Source organism: Schistocerca gregaria, chromosome 3, assembly GCF_023897955.1.
Source record: "Schistocerca gregaria isolate iqSchGreg1 chromosome 3, iqSchGreg1.2, whole genome shotgun sequence".
Taxonomy (NCBI): Eukaryota; Metazoa; Arthropoda; class Insecta; order Orthoptera; family Acrididae; genus Schistocerca; species Schistocerca gregaria.
In genome coordinates, this window is record NC_064922.1 from 331,647,115 (window position 1) to 331,671,506 (window position 24,392).

Here is a 24,392-nt window from a genome sequence, read left to right on the forward strand (position 1 = left end):
CTGAGAATGCATTACGTCGTAATTTTTGTGATTTTATAGCAGAAAGTAACATCCATCATACAGCCAATAGCAGTCACCCATTACATATCAGTTCTTTCTCAAGGCAGTAGCACGCCTTTATTTGCAGTTCCCATTATGGACTTTTCTCTGGCCGTAAGGTCATCATACTAGTAACAGACTTATAAGAATGAAGCGACCTGTTTCCCGTAATGAAACGAAATGAGCGGCAGGTTAACTCTTGACGTGTGAGCGAGTGGAACACTATGCATCACATATAACTCAAAGCATCTCACGGTAGACGTTACTGACATTGTTACTGAAACGGCCTGGTGGATTTCTTCGTTGACATCGAATGACTAGCCCACTTTCGAGTTGGCCGTGCACTACTGTTGGACTCATTCTGCCGTTACTGCATCCCTACTGACAACTCAGTGTTCCCCGTCTTATTTTATACTGGTGGGTCCGCCTCAAAAGAGGCTTCTCGTAACATCTAGTGATCACTTCCACTTTACTTCTGATCAGACAGTGTATAGCTCGCGCACGATGCGGTGGCCGATGTGCAGTGACCAATTTTCGTCAGAAGTGCTGGGCAAGCTCATTCGTTTGTTCGGAAGGGGAGGCCGATAAGTGTTTTCGACCTTTCGGACAGTCAGCGATGACAGAATCGAGGCGACCGCCCTGCAATCTTTCTCAAACAGTTTATGGAAACTATTCGGTAAAGAAATTCATTTTCGCTTTACTTATAGCTTTATATCTCAGATTCATGTTGATGTGTCCGTCATTTCATTAATGCTCATAGTCACTGTGATATTTACGTAAAAGTAAGACACTGAACGAAATTCGGAAAAGTGTGCAATGAAAAATAGAAGTCGCTATGATTTTGTGTTTGGTGCATATTACATAATATGTTGTTGCATATGAAATTTAGCTAACATATTGAATTAGACGTTTTTTCGTACCGACACTGTGTTCTTCCATAAGCTACCGACTTTACCTCCGTTCTTTATGAGACGCCCGCTAAACCCGCTGGGCATAACAGGTGATTAGGATTGTTGAAAGGGCCAAATAAGGTGGCGGTCAGTTTCACTTCAAAATTGTAATTTATTGTAATTTAATAACATCTCTAAACCAAAACGGCACATAGGCGAACCTTTACAACGACGAGTTACAAAACCCAGTTCTTTCACGGCTGAAGGCCTCCAAACAAGAAATCTTAAAAAGCAACAAGATAAATTTCAGGTGACTCAAGACATGTAGTCAAAATTGCAAATAAAATAATTAATATATATATATATCACAGCTATGCGGAAAGCCTCAAGGCAAAAGTGGATAGAGCAAACATATACAAGGTGCAATACAACCAGCTGAAGGCCACAATTAAATTTCAAAATTTTAAAATATATTACCATAATCTTTTAAGGTAGAAGGCCCCAATGTTTTCTCTTAAAGCGAAATTTTGAGGATAAAGCTTTAAGCGGCTGAAGGACCACTGTTAATTTTCCAAAAATTGAAAAATACCTTAACCTTTAAGTTTTCAATGGCCGAACGTCCACTAAACGAAAAAGCAACACAACGACAATAACTAAAATTAAGAATAAGGTTTTAAGTGGCGGAAGATTCACAATTGATTTACATAACTTGATTTACATGAAACACAATAAAAATTAAACACCCATGAGAAGGACAGTATAGACAATGGCACTCAGACGTCTCTACATCTACATCTACATTCATACACTGCAAGCCACCCAACGGTGTGTGGCGGAGGGCACTTTACGTGCCACTATCATTACCTCCCTTTTCTGTTCCAGTCGCGTATGGTTCGCGGGAAGAACGACTGTCTGAAAGCCTCTGTGCGCGCTCGAATCTCTCTAATTTTACATTCGTGATCTCCACGGAAGGTATAAGTAGGGGGAAGCAGTATATTCGATACCTCATCCAGAAACGCACCCTCTCGAAACCTGGCGAGCAAGCTACACCGCGATGCAGAGCGCCTCTCTTGCAAAGTCTGCCACTTGAGTTTGTTACACATCTCCGTAACGCTATCACGGTTACCAAATAACCCTGTGACGAAACGCGCCGCTCTTCTTTGGATCTTCTCTATCTCCTCCGTCAACCCGATCTGGTACGGATCCCACACTGATGAGCAATACTCAAGTATAGGTCGAACGAGTGTTTTGTAAGCCACCTCCTTTGTTGATGGACTACATTTTCTAACGACTCTCCCAATGAATCTCAACCTGGTACCCGCCTTACCAACAATTAATTTTATGTGATCATTCCATTTCAAATCGTTCCGTACGCATACTCCCAGATATTTAACAGAAGTAACTGCTACCAGTGTTTGTTCCGCTATCATATAATCATACAATAAAGGATCCTTCTTTCTATGTATTCGCAACACATTACATTTGTCTATGTTAAGGGTCAGTTGTCACTCCCTACACCAAGTGCCTATCCGCTGCAGATCTTCCTGCATTTCGATACAATTTTCTAATGTTGCAACTTCTCTGTATACTACAGCATCATCAGCGAAAAACCGCATGGAACTTCCCACACTATCTACTAGGTCATTTATATATATTGTGAAAAGCAATGGTCTCATAACACTCCCCTGTGGCACGCCAGAGGTTACTTTAACGTCTGTAGACGTCTCTCCATTGATAACAACATGCTGTGTTCTGTTTGCTAAAAACTCTTCAATCCAGCCACACAGCTGGTCTGATATTCCGTAGGCTCTTACTTTGTTTATCAGGCGACAGTGCGGAACTGTATCGAACGTCTTCCGGAAGTCGAGGAAAATAGCATCTACCTGGAAGCCTCTATCTAATATTTTCTGGGTCTCATGAACAAATAAAGCGAGTTGGGTCTCACACGATCGCTGATTCCGGAATCCATGTTCATTCCTACAGAGTAGATTCTGGGTTTCCAAAAACGACATGATACTCGAGCAGAAAACATGTTCTAAAATTCTACAACAGATCGACGTCAGAGATATAGGTCTATAGTATTGCGCATCTGCTCGACGACCCTTTTTGAAGACTGGGTCTACCTGTGCTCTTTTCCAATCATTTGGAACCTTCCGTTCCACTAGAGACTTGCGGTACACGGCTGTTAGAAGGGGGGGCAAGTTCTTTCGTGTACTCTGTGTAGAATCGAATTGGTATTCCGTCAGGTCCAGTGGACTTTCCTCTGTTGAGTGATTTCAGTTGCTTTTCTATTCCTTGGACACTTATTTCGATGTCAGCCATTTTTTCATTTGTGCGAAGATTTAGAGAAGGAACTGCAGTGCGGTCTTCCTCTGTGAAACAGCTTTGAAAAAGGTGTTTAGTATTTCAGCTTTACGCGTGTCATCCTCTGTTTCAAAGCCATCATCATCCCGGAGTGTCTGGATATGCTGTTTCGAGCCACTTACTGATTTAACGTAAGACCAGAACTTCCTAGGATTTTCCGACAAGTCGGTACATAGAATTTTACATTCGAATTCGCTGAACGCTTCAAGCACAGCCCTCCTTACGCTAACTTTGACATCGTTTAGGTTCTGTTTGTCTGAGAGGTTTTGGCTGCGTTTCAACTTGGAGTGAAGCTCTCTTTGCTTCCGCAGTAGTTTCTTAACTTTGTTGTTGAACCACGGTGGGTTTTTCCCGTCCCTCACAGTTTTACTCGCCACATACATGTCTAAAACGCATTTTACAATTGCCTTACACTTTTTCCATAAACACTCGACATTGTCAGTGCCGGAACAGAAATTTTCGTTTTGATCTGTTAGGTAGTCTGAAATCTGCCTTCTATTACTCTTGCTAAACAGGTAAACCTTCCTCCCTTTTTTTATATTCCTATTAACTTCCATATTCAGGGATGCTGCAATGGCGTTATGATCACTGATTCCCTGTTCTGCACTTACAGAGTCGAAAAGTTCGGGTCTGTTTCTTATGAGTAGGTCCAAGATGTTATCTCCACGAGTCGGTTCTCTGTTTAATTGCTCAAGGTAATTTTTGGATGGTACACTCAGTATAATGTCACTCGATGCTCTGTCCCTACCACCCGTCCTAAACATCTGAGTATCCCAGTCTATATGTGGTAAATTGAAATCTCCATCTAAGACTATAATATGCTGAGAAAATTTATGTGAAATATATTCCAAATTTTCTCGCAGCTGTTCTGCCACTAATGCTGCTGAGTCGGGAGGTCGGTAAAAGGAGCCAATTATTAACCTAGCTCGGTTGTTGAGTGTAACCTCCACCCATAATATTTCGCAGGAACTATCCACTTCTATTTCACTACAGGATAATCCACTACTAACAGCGACATACACGCCACCACCGGTTGCATGCAATCTATCCTTTCTAAACACCGTCTGTGCCTTTGTAAAAATTTCGGCTGAATTTATCTCTGGCTTCAGCCAGCTTTCTGTACCTATAACGATTTCAGCTTCGGTGCTTTCTATCAGCGCTTGAAGTTCCGGTACTTTACCAATGCAGCTTCGACAGTTTACAATTGCCCGAGGCCATCTAATCTAAAAAAAACCGCCCAGTCCACGCCACACAACCCCTCCTACCCGTGCAGCCGCTTGCTACGTGTAGTGGACTCCTGACCTATCCAGTGGAACCCGAAACCCCACCACCCTATGGCGCAAGTCGAGGAATCTGCAGCCCACACGGTCGCAGAACCGTCTCAGCCTCTGATTCAGACCCTCCACTTGGCTCTGTACCAAAGGTCCGCAGTCAGTCCTGTCGACGATGCTGCAGATGGTGAGCTCTGCTTTCATCCCGCTAGCGAGACTGGCAGTCTTCACCAAATCAGATAGCCGCCGGAAGCCAGAGAGGATTTCTTCCGATCCATAGCGACACACATCATTGGTGCCGACATGAGCGACCACCTGCAGATGGGTGCTCCCTTGTACCCTCCATGGCAACCGGAAGGACCCTTTCCACATCTGGAATGACTCCCCCCCTGTATGCACACGGAGTGCACATTGGTTTTCTTCTCCTCCCTTGCTGCCACATCCCTAAGGGGCCCCATTACGCGCCTGACATTGGAGCTCCCAACTACCAGTAAGCCCACCCTCTGCGACTGCCCGGATCTTGGAGACTGAGGGGCAACCTCTAGAACAGGACAAGCAGACATCTCCGGCCGAACATCAGTATCAGCCGGAGACAGAGCCTGAAACCGGTTCGTCAGACAAACTGGAGAGGCCTTCCGTTCAGCCCTCCGGAATGTCTTTCGCCCCCTGCCACACCTCGAGACGACCTCCCACTCTACCACAGGTGAGGGATCAGCCTCAATGTGTGCAGTATCCCGAGCAGCCACAATCGTAGTCCGATCGGGGGATGCGTGGGACGAGCTGGCCGTCCCCGACAAACCCCCATCCGGACCCCCACAGTGATGCCCATTGGCAACAGCCTCAAGCTGTGTGACCGAAGCCAACACTGCCTGAAGCTGGGAGCCAAGGGATGCCAACTCAGCCTGCATCCGAACACAGCAGTTGCAGTCCCTACCCATGCTAAAAACTGTTGTGCAAAGTACGTCTGAATTAATCTACAGAGAACACAAACAATTCGACACAAAATTTAAACGGATATTAAAATACAAGAGTGCCTAGTAAATGCAGTAATGCTGCTACTTGCTCACTGCTGACACACTGCTTGGCGGCGGAAGGAGACTACGCGATTTTACACTATTCAGGTACTAAAAACGCGATGCTACAACTCTCAAGTACTATAATATGCCCGAAAGTTATGAATTAAACAATGCAAGTATCAAAAACACGCAAAGAAATTAAGAATTAAACTATGTAACAAATGAGTGAGCTCGGAGTATACGACTTGCTGCTGCAGCTGCTTATCCAACGGCGGCAGGGAGCACACTCCAGGGGGATGGGGAGGGGGGGGGATGTGGGCCTGCCCTCGAAACATTAAAGTTCACTTAGGTGAGACAGGAGGTGGGCCCAACTGCATTTGATCCGTCGGTAACTCAACCAAAACAAAGTCACGCAACGACTGACCAAAACTTGCTGGCCACTAATCGGTACATAAAAACTCAAAGACCAAACTGTCATGGACGTGATTGTCCACAATGAAATATGTATTAAGCTGTCAACACTACACACCATGTTGGACAGTGACAACAGGTGAGAAAAGGATACTGACTGAAATTACGTTAGTGACCAGGGCAGGTAACCAGAACACTAACGGCCACAAGGTAGAAAATTCCGATGGTGCACTTGAATTGTAGTGATGGTTCAAATGGCTCTGAGCACTATAGGACTTAACTTCTAAGGTCATCAGTCCTCTAGAACTTAGAACTACTCAAACCCAACTAACCTAATGACACCCCAAACATCCATGCCCGAGGCAGGATGCGAACCTGCGACCGTAGCGGTCGCGCGAATTGTAGTGAACCGAAGTAGTTAATTTCGCCCCACAGCGGCTCGATTTCACTACTACAGACACTTGATGTTGCTCACAGGAAAAGCTCCCCATCAGCGAACCACTGAAATGAACGACACAACATGAACGGCTGTGGCTTGCGTACTTAACAGACCACTCAACTTTGACATCCTGTGTTTATGAGCCCCAAAGGTCGTAGCGATTGGACATGTCCACACACGCTCCAACACTGCGCAAGGACCACCAGCGGACCCAGCCGACTGCACCGCATGGAGATGTCCTCCCTGGTCCGCACCAACCGACCAACTGCTCTCAGAATGCCAACAACATCTAAAATAGTCGTCAGTGGAAATAATACCAACTGCACACACAACCTGACAAACACTTGCACGAAGACCTGAATGATACCCAACATTAACTAAGTACACACGAAGATAAATCGGTAGTTGATGCACAAACACACAGCTGACTCATGAACGATCGTCGAGCCAAAATGCGTTGTCTGGTAGGACGACCGACCGACGATCCACCAAGACCGTGGCCTGGCTCAAGTGATGCATGGCGGCAATGGTCGAGGCAGACATCATAGTTCCAGCCCGACTGCACTAGTGCCGCATTGCAGCTACCCGACTGTCAGGTCTGGACTGCGTTCCAGACGCGTTCCAACTAGTGGCAGCCTGAGCTCGCGACCCGAACTGGCTTATGACAGACAATGACCGGGAAGTAAAAGTAGTAGAGCAAATATACTAGGAGAGGGGATATATTGATACGCAGTGCTAGCGCCGGTCATGGTCGGACAAAGCAGCAACTCAGTGGCACCAGTAATGTAAATTAATGTAGTGAGGTGGAAGTACGTTAAAAACAGGGTGTAAAATATATTATGGCGGGAACATGAGCCACGCACGGCTCACCTCACTTAAAGAAATCAATAAACCCAGTGTTCAGGTTTCTCTCGCAGTTGTGTCTCCGCAACATGTTATTGATATCGGAAGTGTAAAGTTCGGTGTGTTTGGCATAAAAATATTTTGACATGGCAACCAGAGACATATGTAGGTTTTACTCAATATTCTCCAGTCATGACTCTGCTCTGAAAGATACAAGTGTTGAAGGAGCTGTGCGAATATAAATTGCTGCACTTTCGACATAATTCTTTTTAGATACTAACGAAAGCACAGGTGACTTACAAGTGGGGGCGTGGAGGGGCTCTACTCAATATCTACAAAATGTGTGCTTAGGTTTCAGTTCAGAACGGCACTTTCCCCTCCAGCGCTCGGCATTTCCCCTACAGAGCTCCGACCGACCCCCCACCAATGCCACTTTCCCCACGCTTCACGAGCCGACTGCACATCTAGCGGCTATGCCGTCTTGCGCACAGTATACCTGTAATACATCTACATCTACATGATTACTGTGCAACTCACATTTAAGTGCTTGGCAGAGGGTTCATCGAACGACAATCATACTATCTCTCTTCCATTCCAGTCACGAACAGCGCGCGGGAAAAACGAACACATAAACCTTTCTGTTCGAGCTCTGATTTCTCTTATTTTATTTTGATGATCATTTCTACCTATGTAGGTTGGGCTCCACAAAATATTTTCGCATTCGGAAGAGAAAGTTGGTGACTGAAATTTCGTAAATAGATCTCGCCGTGACGAAAAACGTCTTTGCTTTAATGACTTCCATCCCAACTCGCGTATCATATCTGCCACACTCTCTCCCCTATTACGTGATAATACAAAACGAGCTGCTCTTTTTTGCACCCTTTCGATGTCCTCCGTCAATCCCACCTGGTAAGAATCCCACACCGCACAGCAATATTCTAACAGAGGACGAACGAGTGTAGTGTAAGCTGTCTATTTAGTGGACTTGTTGCAACTTCTAAGTGTCCTGCCAATGAAACGCAACCTTTGGCTCGCCTTCCCCACAATATTATCTATGTGGTCTTTCCAACTGAAGTTGTTCGTTATTTGAACACCCAGGTACTTAGTTGAATTGTACTATTTATCGAGTAATCGAATTCCAACGGATTTCTTTTGGAACTCATATGGACCACCTCAAACTTTTCCTTATTTATCGTCAACTGCCACCTGCCACTCCATACAGCAATCTTTTCTAAATCGCTTTGCAACTGATACCGGTTTTTGGATGACCTTACTAGACGGTAAATTACAGCATCATCTGCGAACAACCCAGGAGAACTGCTCAGATTGTCACACAGGTCATTTATATAGATCAGGAACAGCAGAGGTCCCAGGACGCTTCCCTGGGGAACACCTGATGTCACTTCAGTTTTACTCGATTATAAACACGCAGCTTCTTGTGTTGCCCATAGATAACCAGGTAGGAATCCGAAAGTCTTAGTGCCAGCACAGTGGCTATATTCGTGTACAGCAGATTTTTGGCCGTAAACCTACGGTGGATGAGAAGAACAAGCAGTAGGTGGCGGCAGCTGCGGTGGTCACGTGCGTGTGTTGTTGCAGGAGAAGGGCGAGCCGCGGCCGTACGACCTGCGCTCCATCGGCCACTATGGCGTGCTGGGGCTCGGCTTCTACCCACAGGTCTACTACTACTGGTACGTCGCAGCGGACCCTCACCAGTATGTCTGCTGCACGGTGGCGCTCAGCTGGCCACCTCACCAACACCCGCATGCTTATTTTACCAGTTTTCCATTGCTGTTGTTTGTAAACGTTTCTTATTACCACATTTTCAGTTTACCTGCTTGTGGCTGCAGTATTATGGCACGTGTCTGCTCCTCAGCGTAGCTAGGTGGCACTTTTATTTACTGTGCTGCACACGTAGATTGCAAGTTTAGTTTCAATTCGTACTTCACAATCCTGGATAATGCATCTTGTGTTCCCGTTGCTAGTCAGATGTTATAGCCGTGGAGCAGTGTAAGAACTGGCCTGTTATTGCTAAATTTAATTCCTTATATCTGGTCATGTTTCGTATGGTTACATCTACTGCTTCAAATTTTCTGTTTCTCGCTGACTCTATCACGATTAATTTCATCAACTGAATGCCGATATTTGTTCTACATTTTTGTTCTCAACGCCTCTTTTGAATGTTATCATACTTTTTAAATTTATTTAATTTTTTTTACGAGTACCGATATGCTATTGTCTTCATTTCTTCACCGTATAATTTTATGCTAGATTTCTTACAAGCTGACACAAGACGTATACTGTATTTTTCAGTCGATACTTCTCATCGAATATTAAATGTCAACTACGAGTGGTTAAACTTTTAAAATTTTATTTTAGTTTAATTCTGTATCTGTGCCAGTCCATCATTTCAAGCTGTGGAAAATATCATTCATGTAAATGTTTAAAAAAATGTTATGCCATAGCAGTGCCTGTGTTGTTCGGAATTTCGATCCTAAAATCCTTCTACATGCAACAGGCAGTGCGGCGACCATAGCTGTTATGGAACACATGAAATGTATCCGCATTTGCGAACATGGACTATCATCGGACATATAATGGAATGACGACAAAGAAACTTAGCATCGGACCGGGACTCGAACTTGAATTTCCCGCTTATCACGATAAGCGGAAAAACGTGTTCGAGACTCGACCGGGTTTCATTCTCGTCGTTGCCTTATGCAAATGTAAGAATTCACAAATGCGAATACATTTTATGTATTAAAAAAAGTTGTTTATAAAGGGACGCCTTACACAGCAACTTTACTGTTCTCACATCTGAGTTGCTGAATTTATTACTATTTTCCTGATTTCATATGCATTTTCCAGCACATAAGTTTCTTTGGATAACCGTCCTTTTCTAACAAGTTCTTTATTCGCTTAAAGTCTCTAAAACAAATATTACTCTTTATGTTGTGGTCACGGCTGTTGTGTAAAAATGTTACCTACAGTGGATTCACTTATCTTCAGTCCAAGCTGTTCCTCTCCTATGAAACTGATTTCAACTCTTTCACCACCTAGGGACGTATATTTCTAACGATAGGGTATCAGAGAATCCATGGGACGTTGCTGCATGTTATTGTTGTGTACTCTTACAATGTTCTAATATGGTCATGCATTTAACACGTCCCGACAGCTGCGCGCCGTATCGCACCGCTTTCAGGATTCAGGGAGTCCCGCCGGCCCTTATCGAATCCGTGCGCCGAATTAACTACGAGGCCTGGTTTGCTGGCAAGCATTTCGAACACGTTCTGACGCTCTCACGTGTATAGCAGTAGACGCTAATAGATCAGGGACACGATTTCCTTGCTTTCCATTTACAGAATAACATGTTGGCCCTGCGTTAACACAGGATAAGCCCAGGAAAAAGAAGAAGAAAAGTATCACCATTCACTTCATTACCACAGGGACGTGTAGAACTCACCTCAGAATACCAGACGGACACGATTGAAAAACGCAATGGCGAGAAATATATTTTCCCTATTGCTGCAGCTGACGACAATATTAATTAAAATAACCGAACGTTAATGTATTTCACTCCAAAAAACAGTTAAAAGTCAAAGGGGCGGCGGGAGAGTTTTATTTGCTGTTACGGCGAACGTGCGGTGTAAGTACCTTATCCTGTGTTGTGCGGGAGTAGCTACTCCCAAGCAGGCGACAATCACTGCAAGACGTATAGGCACGTTGCTCGGAGAATGTCATGTAGCCTACCGTCTCCGATGAACAATAACCTGTTCGAGACATGATTTGAAAAGAAGTCCAAGAATAATGTCTAACCATTCAGCATTGCAGACTGTCGTGTGAGATACTTTATTATTCACCTGGGTTTTGATCACATTTGGTGAAGTTACAATACTCCTAGTTCACCATTTTCGACTATTGCAAGTCATAACCAGAACTAATATTCTGCTACACGTCAACCAGTTGGTTAGCGCCGTCGGAAATCAAGTTAGCAAAATGGGCGCTAGGTGTCTGACTTGTTACTTCTCGTAAGAAGATAATTTATCTGATGATGTGTCATGAGAGTTCAAATTGATAAGTTACAAGTACATCAAATGTGACCAAAAAAATTATGATTAGGAATAACTTTTTTTTTAAATAGACCCCGTCTTTGACAAAGTCAAATTTCAGTTTGAAGTCAACGGCAACTACTTACCTAGTTGTGCACAAACTCTCACTGAGACCTTTCGTTACTAATCGAATTTAAGAATTTAAAGTGCTGTCTCAATATACTTCTTCTTCTACTTCTTTTTCCTGGTCTGATCACGTGTCTAGGCGGGGTCGGCATGTTAGTCTGGTTTTGGCAACGTTAGCGCTAGGTAGGGTGGCGGACGCTCGTAATTTCAGCCCTCCTGTGTACATCTTCCACGAAAACCCTTATGGCTGTTTGCTAGCAAAGATTGACAATGTGGAGTAATCTTTGATGTAGTAGGGTCCACTGCATTTGAGAACTTCTGTTTTAATCATGTCTTCGTCAGCGACCTAAGGATTTTGAGGGATATGTTCGTTCAAAACGTACTGAACTACAAGGAGACAGGAGTAGATTAAACAGAAGGTAAGTTTAAATATCATGTTCGAATCAAGTTGTATTACTAGAAACTTTTAAGTTGCTGTCCTTGTATATTTTGTTCAGCTGATGTACTGATCTCTGGAGTTCATCTTTATTCTTTTGAATAATGACAATATCGTCTGCAAACAGAAGCACATTCAGGTACTCTCATCATTCGCTACCTCAGTTCCTTTGTTTACTATACGTTTCTATTTATGAAGCATGCAGTCAATGTAAACATTAAAAAAAGCTGAAGTCGGAAAGGACTAGTGAAGAGAAACGTTAGTGCGGCAGTGAAGTGGTGGACTCCGTCGCTGTATGGTGAGACAGGGTTTGGTCTGCTGCCGACAGGTACCGCTGGCTGGACCGGCGCTTCGTGGGCACGGCGGCGGCCACGGTGCTCAAGAAGATGCTGCTGGACCAGTTCGTGCTCACGCCGCCCCTGCTTGTCGCCTTCTACGTCAGTGAGTACTCTTTCACGCATCTCGCACACCGACTGCTATAACGATATGTTTACGTAGTGTCTATACATAAACATACAGTTATAAATGTCCTCGTTCGTAGTCGCTAATTAAAACAATATGCTTACTTTTGTGCTGTAACATATAGCGCTAGAATCAGCGGTGGAAATACACTCCTGGAAATTGAAATAAGAACACCGTCAATTCATTGTCCCAGGAAGGGGAAACTTTATTGACACATTCCTGGGGTCAGATACATCACATGATCACACTGACAGAACCACAGGCACATAGACACAGGCAACGGAGCATGCGCAATGTCGGCACTAGTACAGTGTATATCCACCTTTCGCAGCAATGCAGGCTGCTATTCTCCCATGGAGACGATCGTAGAGATGCTGGATGTAGTCCTGTGGAACGGCTTGCCATGCCATTTCCACCTGGCGCCTCAGTTGGACCAGCGTTCGTGCTGGACGTGCAGACCGCGTGAGACGACGCTTCATCCAGTCCCAAACATGCTCAATGGGGGACAGACTTATACCTTCTAGAGCACGTTGGGTGGCACGGGATACATGCGGACGTTCATTGTCCTGTTGGAACAGCAAGTTCCCTTGCCGGTCTAGGAATGGTAGAACGATGGGTTCGATGACGGTTTGGATGTACCGCCGACCACTGGCGACAACATCGATGTACTGTGGAGACCTCACGTCCCACGTGTTGAGCAATTCGGCGGTACGTCCACCCGGCCTCCCGCATGTCCACTATACGCCCTCGCTCAAAGTCCGTCAACTGCACATACGGTTCACGTCCACGCTGTCGCGGCATGCTACCAGTGTTAAAGACTGCGATGGAGCTCCGTATGCCACGGCAAAATGGCTGACACTGACGGCGGCGGTGCACAAATGCTGCGCAGCTAGCGCCATTCGACGGTCAACAGCGCGGTTCCAGGTGTGTCCGCTGTGCTGTGCGTGTGATCATTGCTTGTACAGCCCTCTCGCAGTGTCCGGAGCAAGTATGGTGGGTCTGACACACCGGTGTCAATGTGTTCTTTTTTCTAGTTCCAGGAGTGTATATTTGCGAACGCCGACCGTGTGTGGCTGTTTCTTGTTGGATCGTCTGATCAGTCGGAAGTTACATTGCAGAGGAGAGTAAATGCCTATTCAAAATATAATTATTTTGTGATAGCTCAACATGAATTTCCTCAGGGACCGTAGTTTATCATGCATTTACTAGTAGAATATGGCGCGGAGAAAATATTTCGCCGCATGCAACTTCCGTCCGATCTCGACGAAAGGAATTCGTGACTGTGAATTGTCTATTTGGCAGAAACATAAAGAAAATTAAATAACTTCGTGAAGGAGTGAGACATAGATTCTATATTAAATAAATAGTCCATACACCTGTTCTATTTAACTCTGAATTTATGGCAATTAACAGATGAACTTACACTGCAATGAAGGATTTAAGATGGATGCCGTTTTGACTGGCACTTCTCTTCTCGTAATGAAAATAACTCCTTTGACGTTTTCGAATACACGTCGCACAATAAATCTACTGCTATGCAGTATTGCACTCTCAGTATTGCACTTTACTTTACACTAAAATAATATTATTTTTAACGATAATAATACGGCGGCAAGGCATGCGCGTCCGACACGAGTTATAAGAGACAAGAGCAAAATGAGTAACTATTCATCGAGAATATGTCGTACATCAAAAAAATGTGTAAAAGTGTTCTTCTTCTGTCCGTTTTTCGCGCCGTGGTTTTTGAAGTCAATAACTCACTGCATCTCTGACGGCGCTTCGACAATAAACAAGTTACGTCACAGGTAGTTCACCTTTTACATTCTCGCAACATTATTTGCTAACTGTAGCTGTTGCCGAGCGACTGCTCGATTAGTGAATGATTTAAAATGATAAGGCAATCACATAATGTTACACAGCCTTGTGGTGAGTACACAATTTGAGAGTGATAAAAACTTTGAAAACAACTTTCCTCTCAACCCCCCTTGGTGGGTGTTTCACTTTTTTAGTCGTGTAGTGTACGTGTGTTGATCACACATGGCGTGTTAAAGGCGTTGCATATTAAAAAGAAATCGTTTTGAATCGTTACACTGTAACAACCATACGTTCACGCGTTTTGTTGCGGTATTTATATGGATTTGGGCGTTTCTGCAACGTCACTATAATATTTAACTATGACAAATTGAATTTCTTCCACGCTCTTCAAATCAGCTGCGTGCCAACAATTCTCACTGTATTCGAGTCCCACTCCACCCTAATCAATCGTTCACAAACTTCTATCCCAAATACTTAGCAATTATTTTGTTTTCCGTATTAAATAATTTTAGAAAATATTCTTTCTAGCATCCCATATGTAAAACGTTAAATTACTTCGCATCTCTTGAAACAGTAAAAGTAGCTCACTGGAAAATAGTCGTAAGAGCTGTATGTCCACATAGTAACTCCTACTTGCTTGTGAATTAACTGCATTCTCTAACCAGCACTTTATCATTATAAGTCAGATTTTAACTCTACTCTTACTTACTCTTGTCGAAAGCAACAATAACTTATCAAATTTACGTCAGATTTGACAAATATTTCGACAGACGAGCTGTCAGTCGGAGCACCTGATCTGAAGGGGCCACCTTCACTGTTTCAGGCATGAGCCTCATGGAGAGGAAGAAGGATCTGTTTGAAGAATGCAGGAACAAACTGGTGCCAACGTTCAAGGTACGCAACTCCACTATCATCTCCTACTCGCTTCTCACTGACATTTTTTTGAAGATTCTGTCTTATTTTTCAAATCTTCCCCATGACTGTTCCTTTGCTGCTCTATTATTTAATTGAAACACAGACCATTTGTAGAAAACCAATATCCATAAATGAAGCATACCATCTGCAACATGAAGCCTATGTAGTTATGTCATATTAGGCCTATCTACAATGTCCCCTACAGTATTAGAATTTAGTATAACATTTTTATCGTCGTAATTAGATGTGTGTTAAACGAGAAGTCATTTATGTGTATCAGAAACAGCAGTGGTTGTAGTAGTGTACCTTACAGAACTACATTGTTTTCCCCACGCAGAAAATATATCCTGTCTTCAATTGTTGCATTGTACAAAATAAATTTTTGTATTCTTTTTGTTAAATATAGTGTGAGTCATTTGTCAGTTACAGCCGGCCGCGGTGGTCTAGCGGTTAAGGCGCTCAGTCCGGAACCGCGGGACTGCTACGGTCGCAGGTTCGAATCCTGCCTCGGGCATGGATGTGTGTGATGTTCTTAGGTTAGTTAGGTTTAAGTAGTTCTAAGTTCTAGGGGACTGATGACCACCGATGTTAAGTCCCATAGTGCTCAGAGCCATCTGAACCATTTTTGTCAGTTACACAAGTAATTACGTAAAAGAATTTTATCCATATTCAGCAAGTATATTTCTGTTCGTTGATATAACAAGCAACCAGTTGCACATAAGAAATTTTATTTTCTTTATCGGTGCGTGAAACCAGTAATTGAAGTAAAATTCCTTTTGTACAACTGGTTGCTGATTGTTTCAACCAATTCCGTTAAAACTGAGTTTTTCTAACGTAACATTCTGATTCACACAAGAAAAGGTGTCGGACAGATCACAGAGAATAACAGGTGGAGCCTTGTAAAATTTAAAGGTGTCTAAATATGATTCTTCGTTGAAAAACCATTCTAAAATTCAAATTACGATTCACTTGGTCTATTCTTATCGCCAAAGTGGAACACTATGCGAGAGGATATTACTTTCTTAAAAAAAATAGATGTCAATAGTAAAACAGTTTGGTAATTATTGATATGATCCCAATTACCTTTCTTATTTGTTTTTTATGATCTATTGCCTATTTTAACCACCCGAAAGACGCCCTGATTTAGCTATACCTTCCACATTTCAGAATTGGTGTAACGTGTGACAACAACCTTTCTGTGTGTAGTTGTAAATACGACAAGCTGTAAAAGCTTTTATTTTTGAGAGAGTTTATTTTTTATGTTAACTTCAAATTATGAAGTGGGTTTGAGTACACCCTCGCTTAATTGTACGGTGGTTTCTTTCTCAGCACAATTCATGAATTTTCAGCTGAACAAATTACCTCTCCTGCATTTAAGAAATGACTCTTAAAAACACCTATTTCCTGAGACATGGATTTATAAATTTTCCTTTCATACCAGCAAAGATGTTAACTTGTTTTGCGAGCTGTTCTCTATGCTTGCTGTGCTACATACCATACAGATTAACCGCTTACCTAAATTATCCATTTAAAATGTAATATGCATACTTCTCGACTTTTTAGTAACTTACCTTCACACATCTGAGTAATTTTGGGAAAGCGTAAGTTAACCATGATCGTTACTTGTTCTTTTCAACATATAAATTTTGTTACAATATACTCGAGTAACAATAGACATGCTAGGTTTTTTGTAAGGCTTTTCAACTACAGTCTAGGCTTAAATAGTTTAGTTCATATTATTTATGGATCATATATTGAAAACAATAGACTGGCTGGGTGAGATTAAGATATGTGAACACAAAATAAGCAGTCTTGTATATGCGGATGACTTAGTTGTGATGGCAGATTCGATTGAAAGTTTGCAAAGTAATATTTCAGAGCTAGATCAGAAATGTAAGGACTATGGTATGAAGATTAGCATCTCCAAAACGAAAGTAATGTCAGTGGGAAAGAAATATAAACTGGTTGAGTGCCAAATAGGAGGAACAAAGATAGAACAGGTGGACGGTTTCAAGTACTTAGGATGCATATTCTCACAGGATGGCAACACAGTGAAAGAACTGGAAGCGAGGTGTAGCAAAGCTAATGCAGTGAGCGCTCAGCTACGATCTACTCTCTTCTGCAAGAAGGAAGTCAGTACCAAGGATAAGTTATCTGTGCACCGTTCAATCTTTCGACCAACTTTGTTGTATGGGAGCGAAAGTTGGGTGGATTCAGGTTACCTTATCAACAAGGTTGAGATTACGGATATGAAAGTAGCTAGGATGATTGCAGGTACTAGTAGATGGGAACAATGGCAGGAGGGTGGCCACAATGAGGAAATCAAAGAAAAACTGGGAATGAACTCTATAGATGTAGCAGTCAGGGCGAACAGGCATAGATGGTGGCGTCATGTTACACGCATGGGAGAAGCAAGGTTACCCAAGAGACTCACGGGTTCAGCAGTAGAGGGTAGGAAGAGTCGGGACAGACCAAGGAGAAGGTACCTGGATTCGATGAAGAATGATTTTGAAGTAATATGTTTAACATCAGAAGAGGCGCCAATGTTAGCACTGAATAGGGGATCATGGACGAATTTTATAAGGGGAGCTATGCTCCAGACTGAACGCTGAAAGGCATCATCAGTCTTAAATGATGATGATGATGATAAAGTATCACAGAATAAGTTAAACCTGACATTGGCACTTTGTGCCGCGAAATCCAGTCTTGCTTTTCAGTGTAGTTTTTAAAATCCTTTGTACTGGAATCCTTAATTATCCTAAACTGATGCTACCGTGGTATCTTGGTATTTTACGACAAAAGGTTCTTTATCTTAATTAGCTACCATTCTTCAAGCATCACACACACTGACGTTAATTACTACGCTTTCCTGCTTTCCAGCAAACATAGACCTAGTCCCACAATGGTGATATCAGTTGTAACATTTCAAAACAAAATAATTCGTCCCACTATAAGGTGCAAGTTTTTGTCTCGGTTGCCATTGGTGAAAGTGCATAGGTGACGTTACAACATGTGGTTTTATATCAGCAAATTTTCTATTTCATGCCTCTGTGATAATTTAATCAGACTGATCCACACATCTAACCATTGGCCTATGCTTATGTCATCATATACAAACTGTCTTCAGAATTACGGATTTTGTTGAGTACACACTGCATCATGAGTATCATTCCATTAACGCTGCATTACTAGCAGATCATAAGACATACTCTGACACTCTTAAATCTTATGTCGATATTAGACCATTAAATAACATATAATTTGCTTGGCTGAAGTATTATTTTGGAATTCAGTACTGAGAAATACAATGATGGTTTTCAGGGGCTTTATAAAGCTGGTAAGCAATGGATGACGACAAAGGAGTTGTACACAAACCTGAGCAAATATCCCACGACAACCGTTATATGTGTATGTAAATTGTGTTGTACTTCAAATTCTATTAACCCTTGAATTATCAAACTAGCACAAACAGAATTTCAGGATATTTTCTAAAACAAAAATGTCTGGTATTTAGTTACAGCATCTAATTATTACTGCAAGTTTTACTGAAATATAATATTTGCCTATTATATACATAGTAAGAGGTCGGAGAAAAAGTCCTATACCAGTGGAAAAATACATTTGTCGGAGCATAAAAAAGGCGAATATGCTTCTCTCCAAAGACTCTGTCAGAAAGAGGTTAGGTTGGACGGTTCACACTTTTCTGTCAGAGTCTTTTAAAGAAGAACATATTCGTCTTTCGTGTACTCTGACAGGAGAATTTTTTTTTCTTGTTTCCTTTCTTTTCCTGTTACAGTAAAGAGTGCTGCTCATATAAAACAATCTCTGCAGGTCAGTAAAGGTTTGACAATTTATACACTTCGAAACATTTATATTCTCTTACGCATTTATATACTCTGACACCCATAAACAACCAATAATCTCGCATAATATAATGTTCAGGCAAGGTCGTTTTCTTTATATTCTTTCTGGATACTTTGCTAATCGATCGCAGTTCATCGAAAACGCTCGGATTATGATTTGTATTTTAAAAGAGTAAAAATGTAATCAGGAATATTTTACTGAGTTCGCCGTCTTTACAGTTTTCCTTAATTTTTGGCAGCCATTTTAAGTTTTTCAGCCATGTTAGAACACTGTTTAGCCCATTTATTGTCACTGGAGTACCATTTTGGACGTATTTGAATAGGCGTGAAATGGCCACTATAATGCGACAGCGTGTCATAAAGTTTTAGGATGAAAAAATCTTGAGCAAAAACGTGGTTTTGGGACCTCAGAACCCTTACAATGACGCTACAACATTTTCCATGTGTTTATTGTATCAGTAAACACTACATTTACGTCTCAGACAGCGTGTTGTGCACCTATCTTACGTGCCTAAAGTATAGTAACTTCGAACTTGTGGACCTCGGCAAAGGATAATGATACCGAAAAAAAATTCATGGTTCCCCGATTATCATCTCAAGAGTATATGGTAAAAATTTCGACGATTTGTGATTAATGAAAATTATACAAATGGCTATCCCCACACTTGGTGCTTCTCGTACCCAAAAATTGTGCTTTTTTCGGATTTATCTCGGTTACACATACAGATTTTCGGAAACAGGAAAATGGCGTTTCTAGATGAATTTCTAAAGAACATACAGTTAAAATTTTGGCCATCTTCTGTGGTTAATTATTTAGACAGTTGCAACACAAGGTGCAAAAACGGCTAATAATCGGGTTTTGTGGTTTTTGCTAAACGTGTGGTAACTTTGAACCTTTGGTAACGGATAACGATACCGAAAAATTTTTCAGAGTTCCCCTTGAATATCATTCTGAAAACATGCAGCAAAAATTTCGACCATCTGCCATGTACAGAAATTATACAAGTGGCTATCCCCAGAGCTGATACTTTTCGCACCCAAAAATCATGAATTTTCATGTCTTGGTAACGCATACAGAATTTCGAAAAAGGGAAAAATCATTTCTAGATTAATGTCTAAAGAATGTACAGTTATAATTTTAGCCACTGTCTATGGTTAGTTACTTAGGCAATTGTGGTCCAGTGTGCAAAAACGGGTAAAAGCCGGTTGCTTTCGCTTTTCACATAAGTATGGCGACTTTGAACTTCTGGATCACCGTAATGGATAACGATATCGAAACAAATTTTAGAAATTCCCAGAAAATATCATCTTAATAACAAGTAGCAAACAATTCTACGTTTTGTCAGGAATAGAATTTCCAAAAATTGCCACCGTCACAGTTGGTACTTTTCGTACTCAAAAAATAAAAGTTTTTACGAGTTATCTTAGGAAACGCCTTTGAACAAATGATGCTTTTATATAATGCCTAAAATCCATCGTAAACCACACCTAATGCAAAGGAACCAACCGATTTGCTCCACTTGCCTCGGCTGGAGGAAATGTGTTATGTTTAAATTTTGATTCTGTGCTGTAAGACAGTTACAGTATACACATTGCTACTATAGGTGTACTAATGGTCGCTAGGCCAAGGGCTGTCGAAAGCGTTTGACGCCTTATCTTTGTGATCATCATAACCCGAGATATGACCTCATAATGAACCACATTTTCACGCGCGAATTTTGGAGCATACTTGTACCTTGCACGGTCGTCTATGTACCGATTCGTACTGGTAACACAGTTTAGTTTACATTTTCTTCCTTTATGATAGCCAAATTGTAAGGGCGGGTTGTTGTAGAACTTGCTTCTTTTAGTACAACGAGAAACCAGCCCAAAGTTGCAAATTTTAATTTTTTAATTCACTCGATAAGTAGCGATAAGTAGTTTCGGGCTGAGACCCATTTTCAAATCATCGTAACATAGCCAAAATGGTATTTCCGAAGATGTGGAAACCATGTTGAAGATGTTTGTGCTGTAACTGTTCGTTTCACATTTTTGACGTGGAAATACCACTTTTGACTATGTTACGATGATTTGAAAATGGATCTCGGCCCGAAACTAGTCATCGAGTTAATAAAAAAAGTAAAATTTACAACTCTGGACTGATTTTACGTTGTACTGATGAACAGAAAGCGCTGACTCCACAGCTTCTCCAGCATGCTGCAAGTTCGTCCTTCTTTGTAGCCAATTCATAGTAAAATGGGAGTGAGGCATCAGGGTACTTATCTGGGAGGGAATTTACAGCTATAGCATCCTGGTGGGGTACAGGTCACGACTTGTCCCTGATCTTAGCATTCGGAGCCGGGGCGCTGGACGTTACTATACGGGTGTTTCTTATCTAGTGGCTCCTGAACTCCTTGGCGTTCCTATTTCACAGATAGGTCATTCCCTTTCAGTGCTTAAAATTTGAGTTTTAACGCAGAGACGGAGTGATAGAAAGATCGGCATCGACAAACCTTCCTCTATTGGTTCCGCCCAGAGCCTGTTGGACTCCAATTTATTACAACGTAGGGGAGAGTCACCTTAATTGTACCACTTTCGATATTTTGTTCATTGTAGCCTAAACAATAAGTTATATTATTTAAATAATTGCATCCCCAACTGCAGGACGTTCTTGATATGTGATTCGAAGAATGAAAATTCTGAGAAAAATAAAAACCCTTATAAACCATGTCCCTATAATAAACATGTATTCTAACCTAACTTTAAGGAAATGTTCCATATTTTAGTTCTTACATCGCTGTTTGCAGGCATTGCAACATCAATTTTTCATTTTTTCTCCAATGCTGCACACTTTACTTGATCCACATTTTGTATTTCACGTAGCTGATCACTTCTTCCATTCCATCTTCCTCACGCAACTCGCTGTACCTTTCCTTTGTATTTAGAATGAGTTTATTTGGTGGATTTCTTGTTGACTGCAAAATACTCCTTTTAGATAGGCGAAGCTTTAACTATAGATTTCTTCTACTTTGCTTCGATTGGCTTTTTTTTATTTCAAGGATGGACTTCCACATGCTCCTTGGCTACGCTTTGGAAGTTTTAAGCTTTCATAATTTCCTTCTGGTTCGGCGATCTTTCTTAGATGAACATCTCCACCACACCTTATGCCTGTCATGACTGCTTCTGGACTAAAATATTGGGCAATGTTTCCTTCTGCAATGCCGAAACCACATTTTCTTACGTACAATTTACTCTAACCAATCGTCGTCTCTTTAAAAGCGGGAATATGCTCTTCCAATTCGATTTGAACTTACGACCAAAAATTTATGTATCCCAGTTTACCTGTTTGTTTTTATTTTCAGTGTGCCTCTTTATTGTTGCCTTAGGCACATTTTACATCTGTGTTCATTCATTAAGTCCAAGATGAGCATTTAGATATACTGTTACAGCTAATGGCAATTCGTCTGTGCTCCACTTTCATAAGGCCTTTCTTTGCCATAGTGGAAGTACAAAGTAATTGTTTAATTAATAACTTAGGATAAAGAACACATTAGAAAATTCACTGTATCGCTTCTAAACATTATTTTGCACTAATAATGCTAAATGCATTTTTAAAGCTTGCTATACGAAACAGTTTCCCACATCGTTCCGGTACAATATCGGAAATTAATAGTCTATATTTTCGCGTTTTCAGTACCGTACAAACGAACTACGAAGAATACAGTTCCATGAGTGTGTGAGAATTAAGATTATTTCGTGCATATTTATACGAAAATAACAAAAAATGGTTCAAATGGCTTTGAGAACTACGAGACTTTACATCTGAGGTCAATAGTCCTGTAGAACTTAGAACTACTTAAAGCTAACTAACCTAACGACATCACACACATCCATGCCCGAGGCAGGATTCGAACCTGCGACAGTAGCGATCACGCGGTTCCAGACTGAAGCGCCTAGAACCGTTCTGCCATACCGGCAGGCGAAAATAACACATTATGTTGCCACTTACATTATAACAGTAGTTCTCTTCGCTACGTACATAAAAAGTTATTTGAATACTGCAACAAAATCAACGCTGTCTCTGACGATCAGTTCCTCAACGCTCACAGCTAACAGCTAACAATACGGCTCCAAGGAACAGGCTTACCTCACTAGATGGTGGTTAGTACACTAGTGTCCAAATGTTGGGCATAATCACGGAAACATGGAAATGAAAAGAGAAAAGGTGATCAGTCACCCAAAATCATCGTAAAAACAACCTAAGAAAAAAGAAGAAAATACACGACGCACCACACGGTATTATTCGAATGGTAGGAAAACCGATAGATATCATGTACATGTACAAACAAATAATTACAGTTTCAGAAAAATTTAATGATTTACCAAGAGAAAGAGCTTTACAAATTGAGCAAATCAATAACACTTTGGTCCACCTCTGGCCCTTATGCAAACAGTTATTCGGGTTGGCATTGATTGCTAGAGTTGTTGGATTCCGTCCTGAAGGATGTTGTTGTTGTTGTGGTCTCCAGTCCTGAGACTGGTTTGATGCAGCTCTCCATGCTACTCTATCCTGTGCAAGCTTCTTCATCTCCCAGTACCTACTGCAACTTACATCCTTCTGAATCTGTTTAGTGTATTCATCTCTTGGTCTCCCTCTACGATTTTTACGCTCCACGCTGACCTCCAATACTAAATTGGTGACCCCTTGATGCCTCAGAACATGTCCTACCAACCGATCCCTTCTTCTTGTCAAGTTGTGCCACAAACTCCTCTTCTCCCCAATCCTATTCAATACCTCCTCTTTAGTTATGTGATCTACCCATCTAATCTTCAGCATTCTTCTGTAGCACCACATTTCAAAGGCTTCTATTCTCTTCTTGTCCAAACTATTTATCGTCCATGTCTCATTTCCATACATGGGTGTGTTCCATACAAATACTTTCAGAAACGACTTCCTCACATTTAAATCTACACTCGATGTTAACAGAGTTTTCGTCTTCAGAAACGCTTTCCTTGCCATTGACAGTCTACATTTTATATCTACATTTTATATCCTCTCTACTTCGACCATCATCAGTTGCTTTACTCCCCAACTAGCAAAACTCTTTTACTCTTTCAAGTGTCTCATTTCCTAATCTAATTCCCTCAGGATCACCCGACTTAATTCGACTACATTCCATTATCCTCGTTTTGCTTTTGTTGATGTTCATCTTATATCTTCCCTTCAAGACACTGTCCATTCCGTTCAGGTGCTCTTCAAGTCCTTTGCTGTCTCTGACAGAATTGCAATGTCATCGGCGAACCTCAATGTTTTTATTTCTTCTCCATGGATTTTAATACCTACTCCGAATTTTTCTTTTGTCTCCTTTACTGCTTGATCAATATACAGATTGAATAACATCGGGGACAGGCTACAACCCTGTCTCACCCCCTTGCCAACCACTGCTTCCCTTTCATGTCCTTCAACTCTCACA

General features: G+C 41.7%; 1 protein-coding gene across 3 annotated transcripts in view; it reads left to right on the forward strand.

The window, feature by feature from the left end:
- LOC126355746 (mpv17-like protein) overlaps window positions 1-24,392 on the forward strand; it is a 227,836-nt gene that overhangs the window by 195,196 nt on the left and 8,248 nt on the right. For 2 of the 3 annotated variants that reach the window (XM_050006131.1, XM_050006134.1), the window contains 2 exons: window positions 12,213-12,325; window positions 14,985-15,055. In XM_050006131.1, the coding sequence (XP_049862088.1) occupies window positions 12,213-12,325; window positions 14,985-15,055 (184 nt within the window). Of the gene's footprint in view, window positions 1-8,872; window positions 8,965-12,212; window positions 12,326-14,984; window positions 15,056-24,392 lie in introns of all 3 variants that reach the window. The other variant, XM_050006133.1, reaches the window with a different exon arrangement.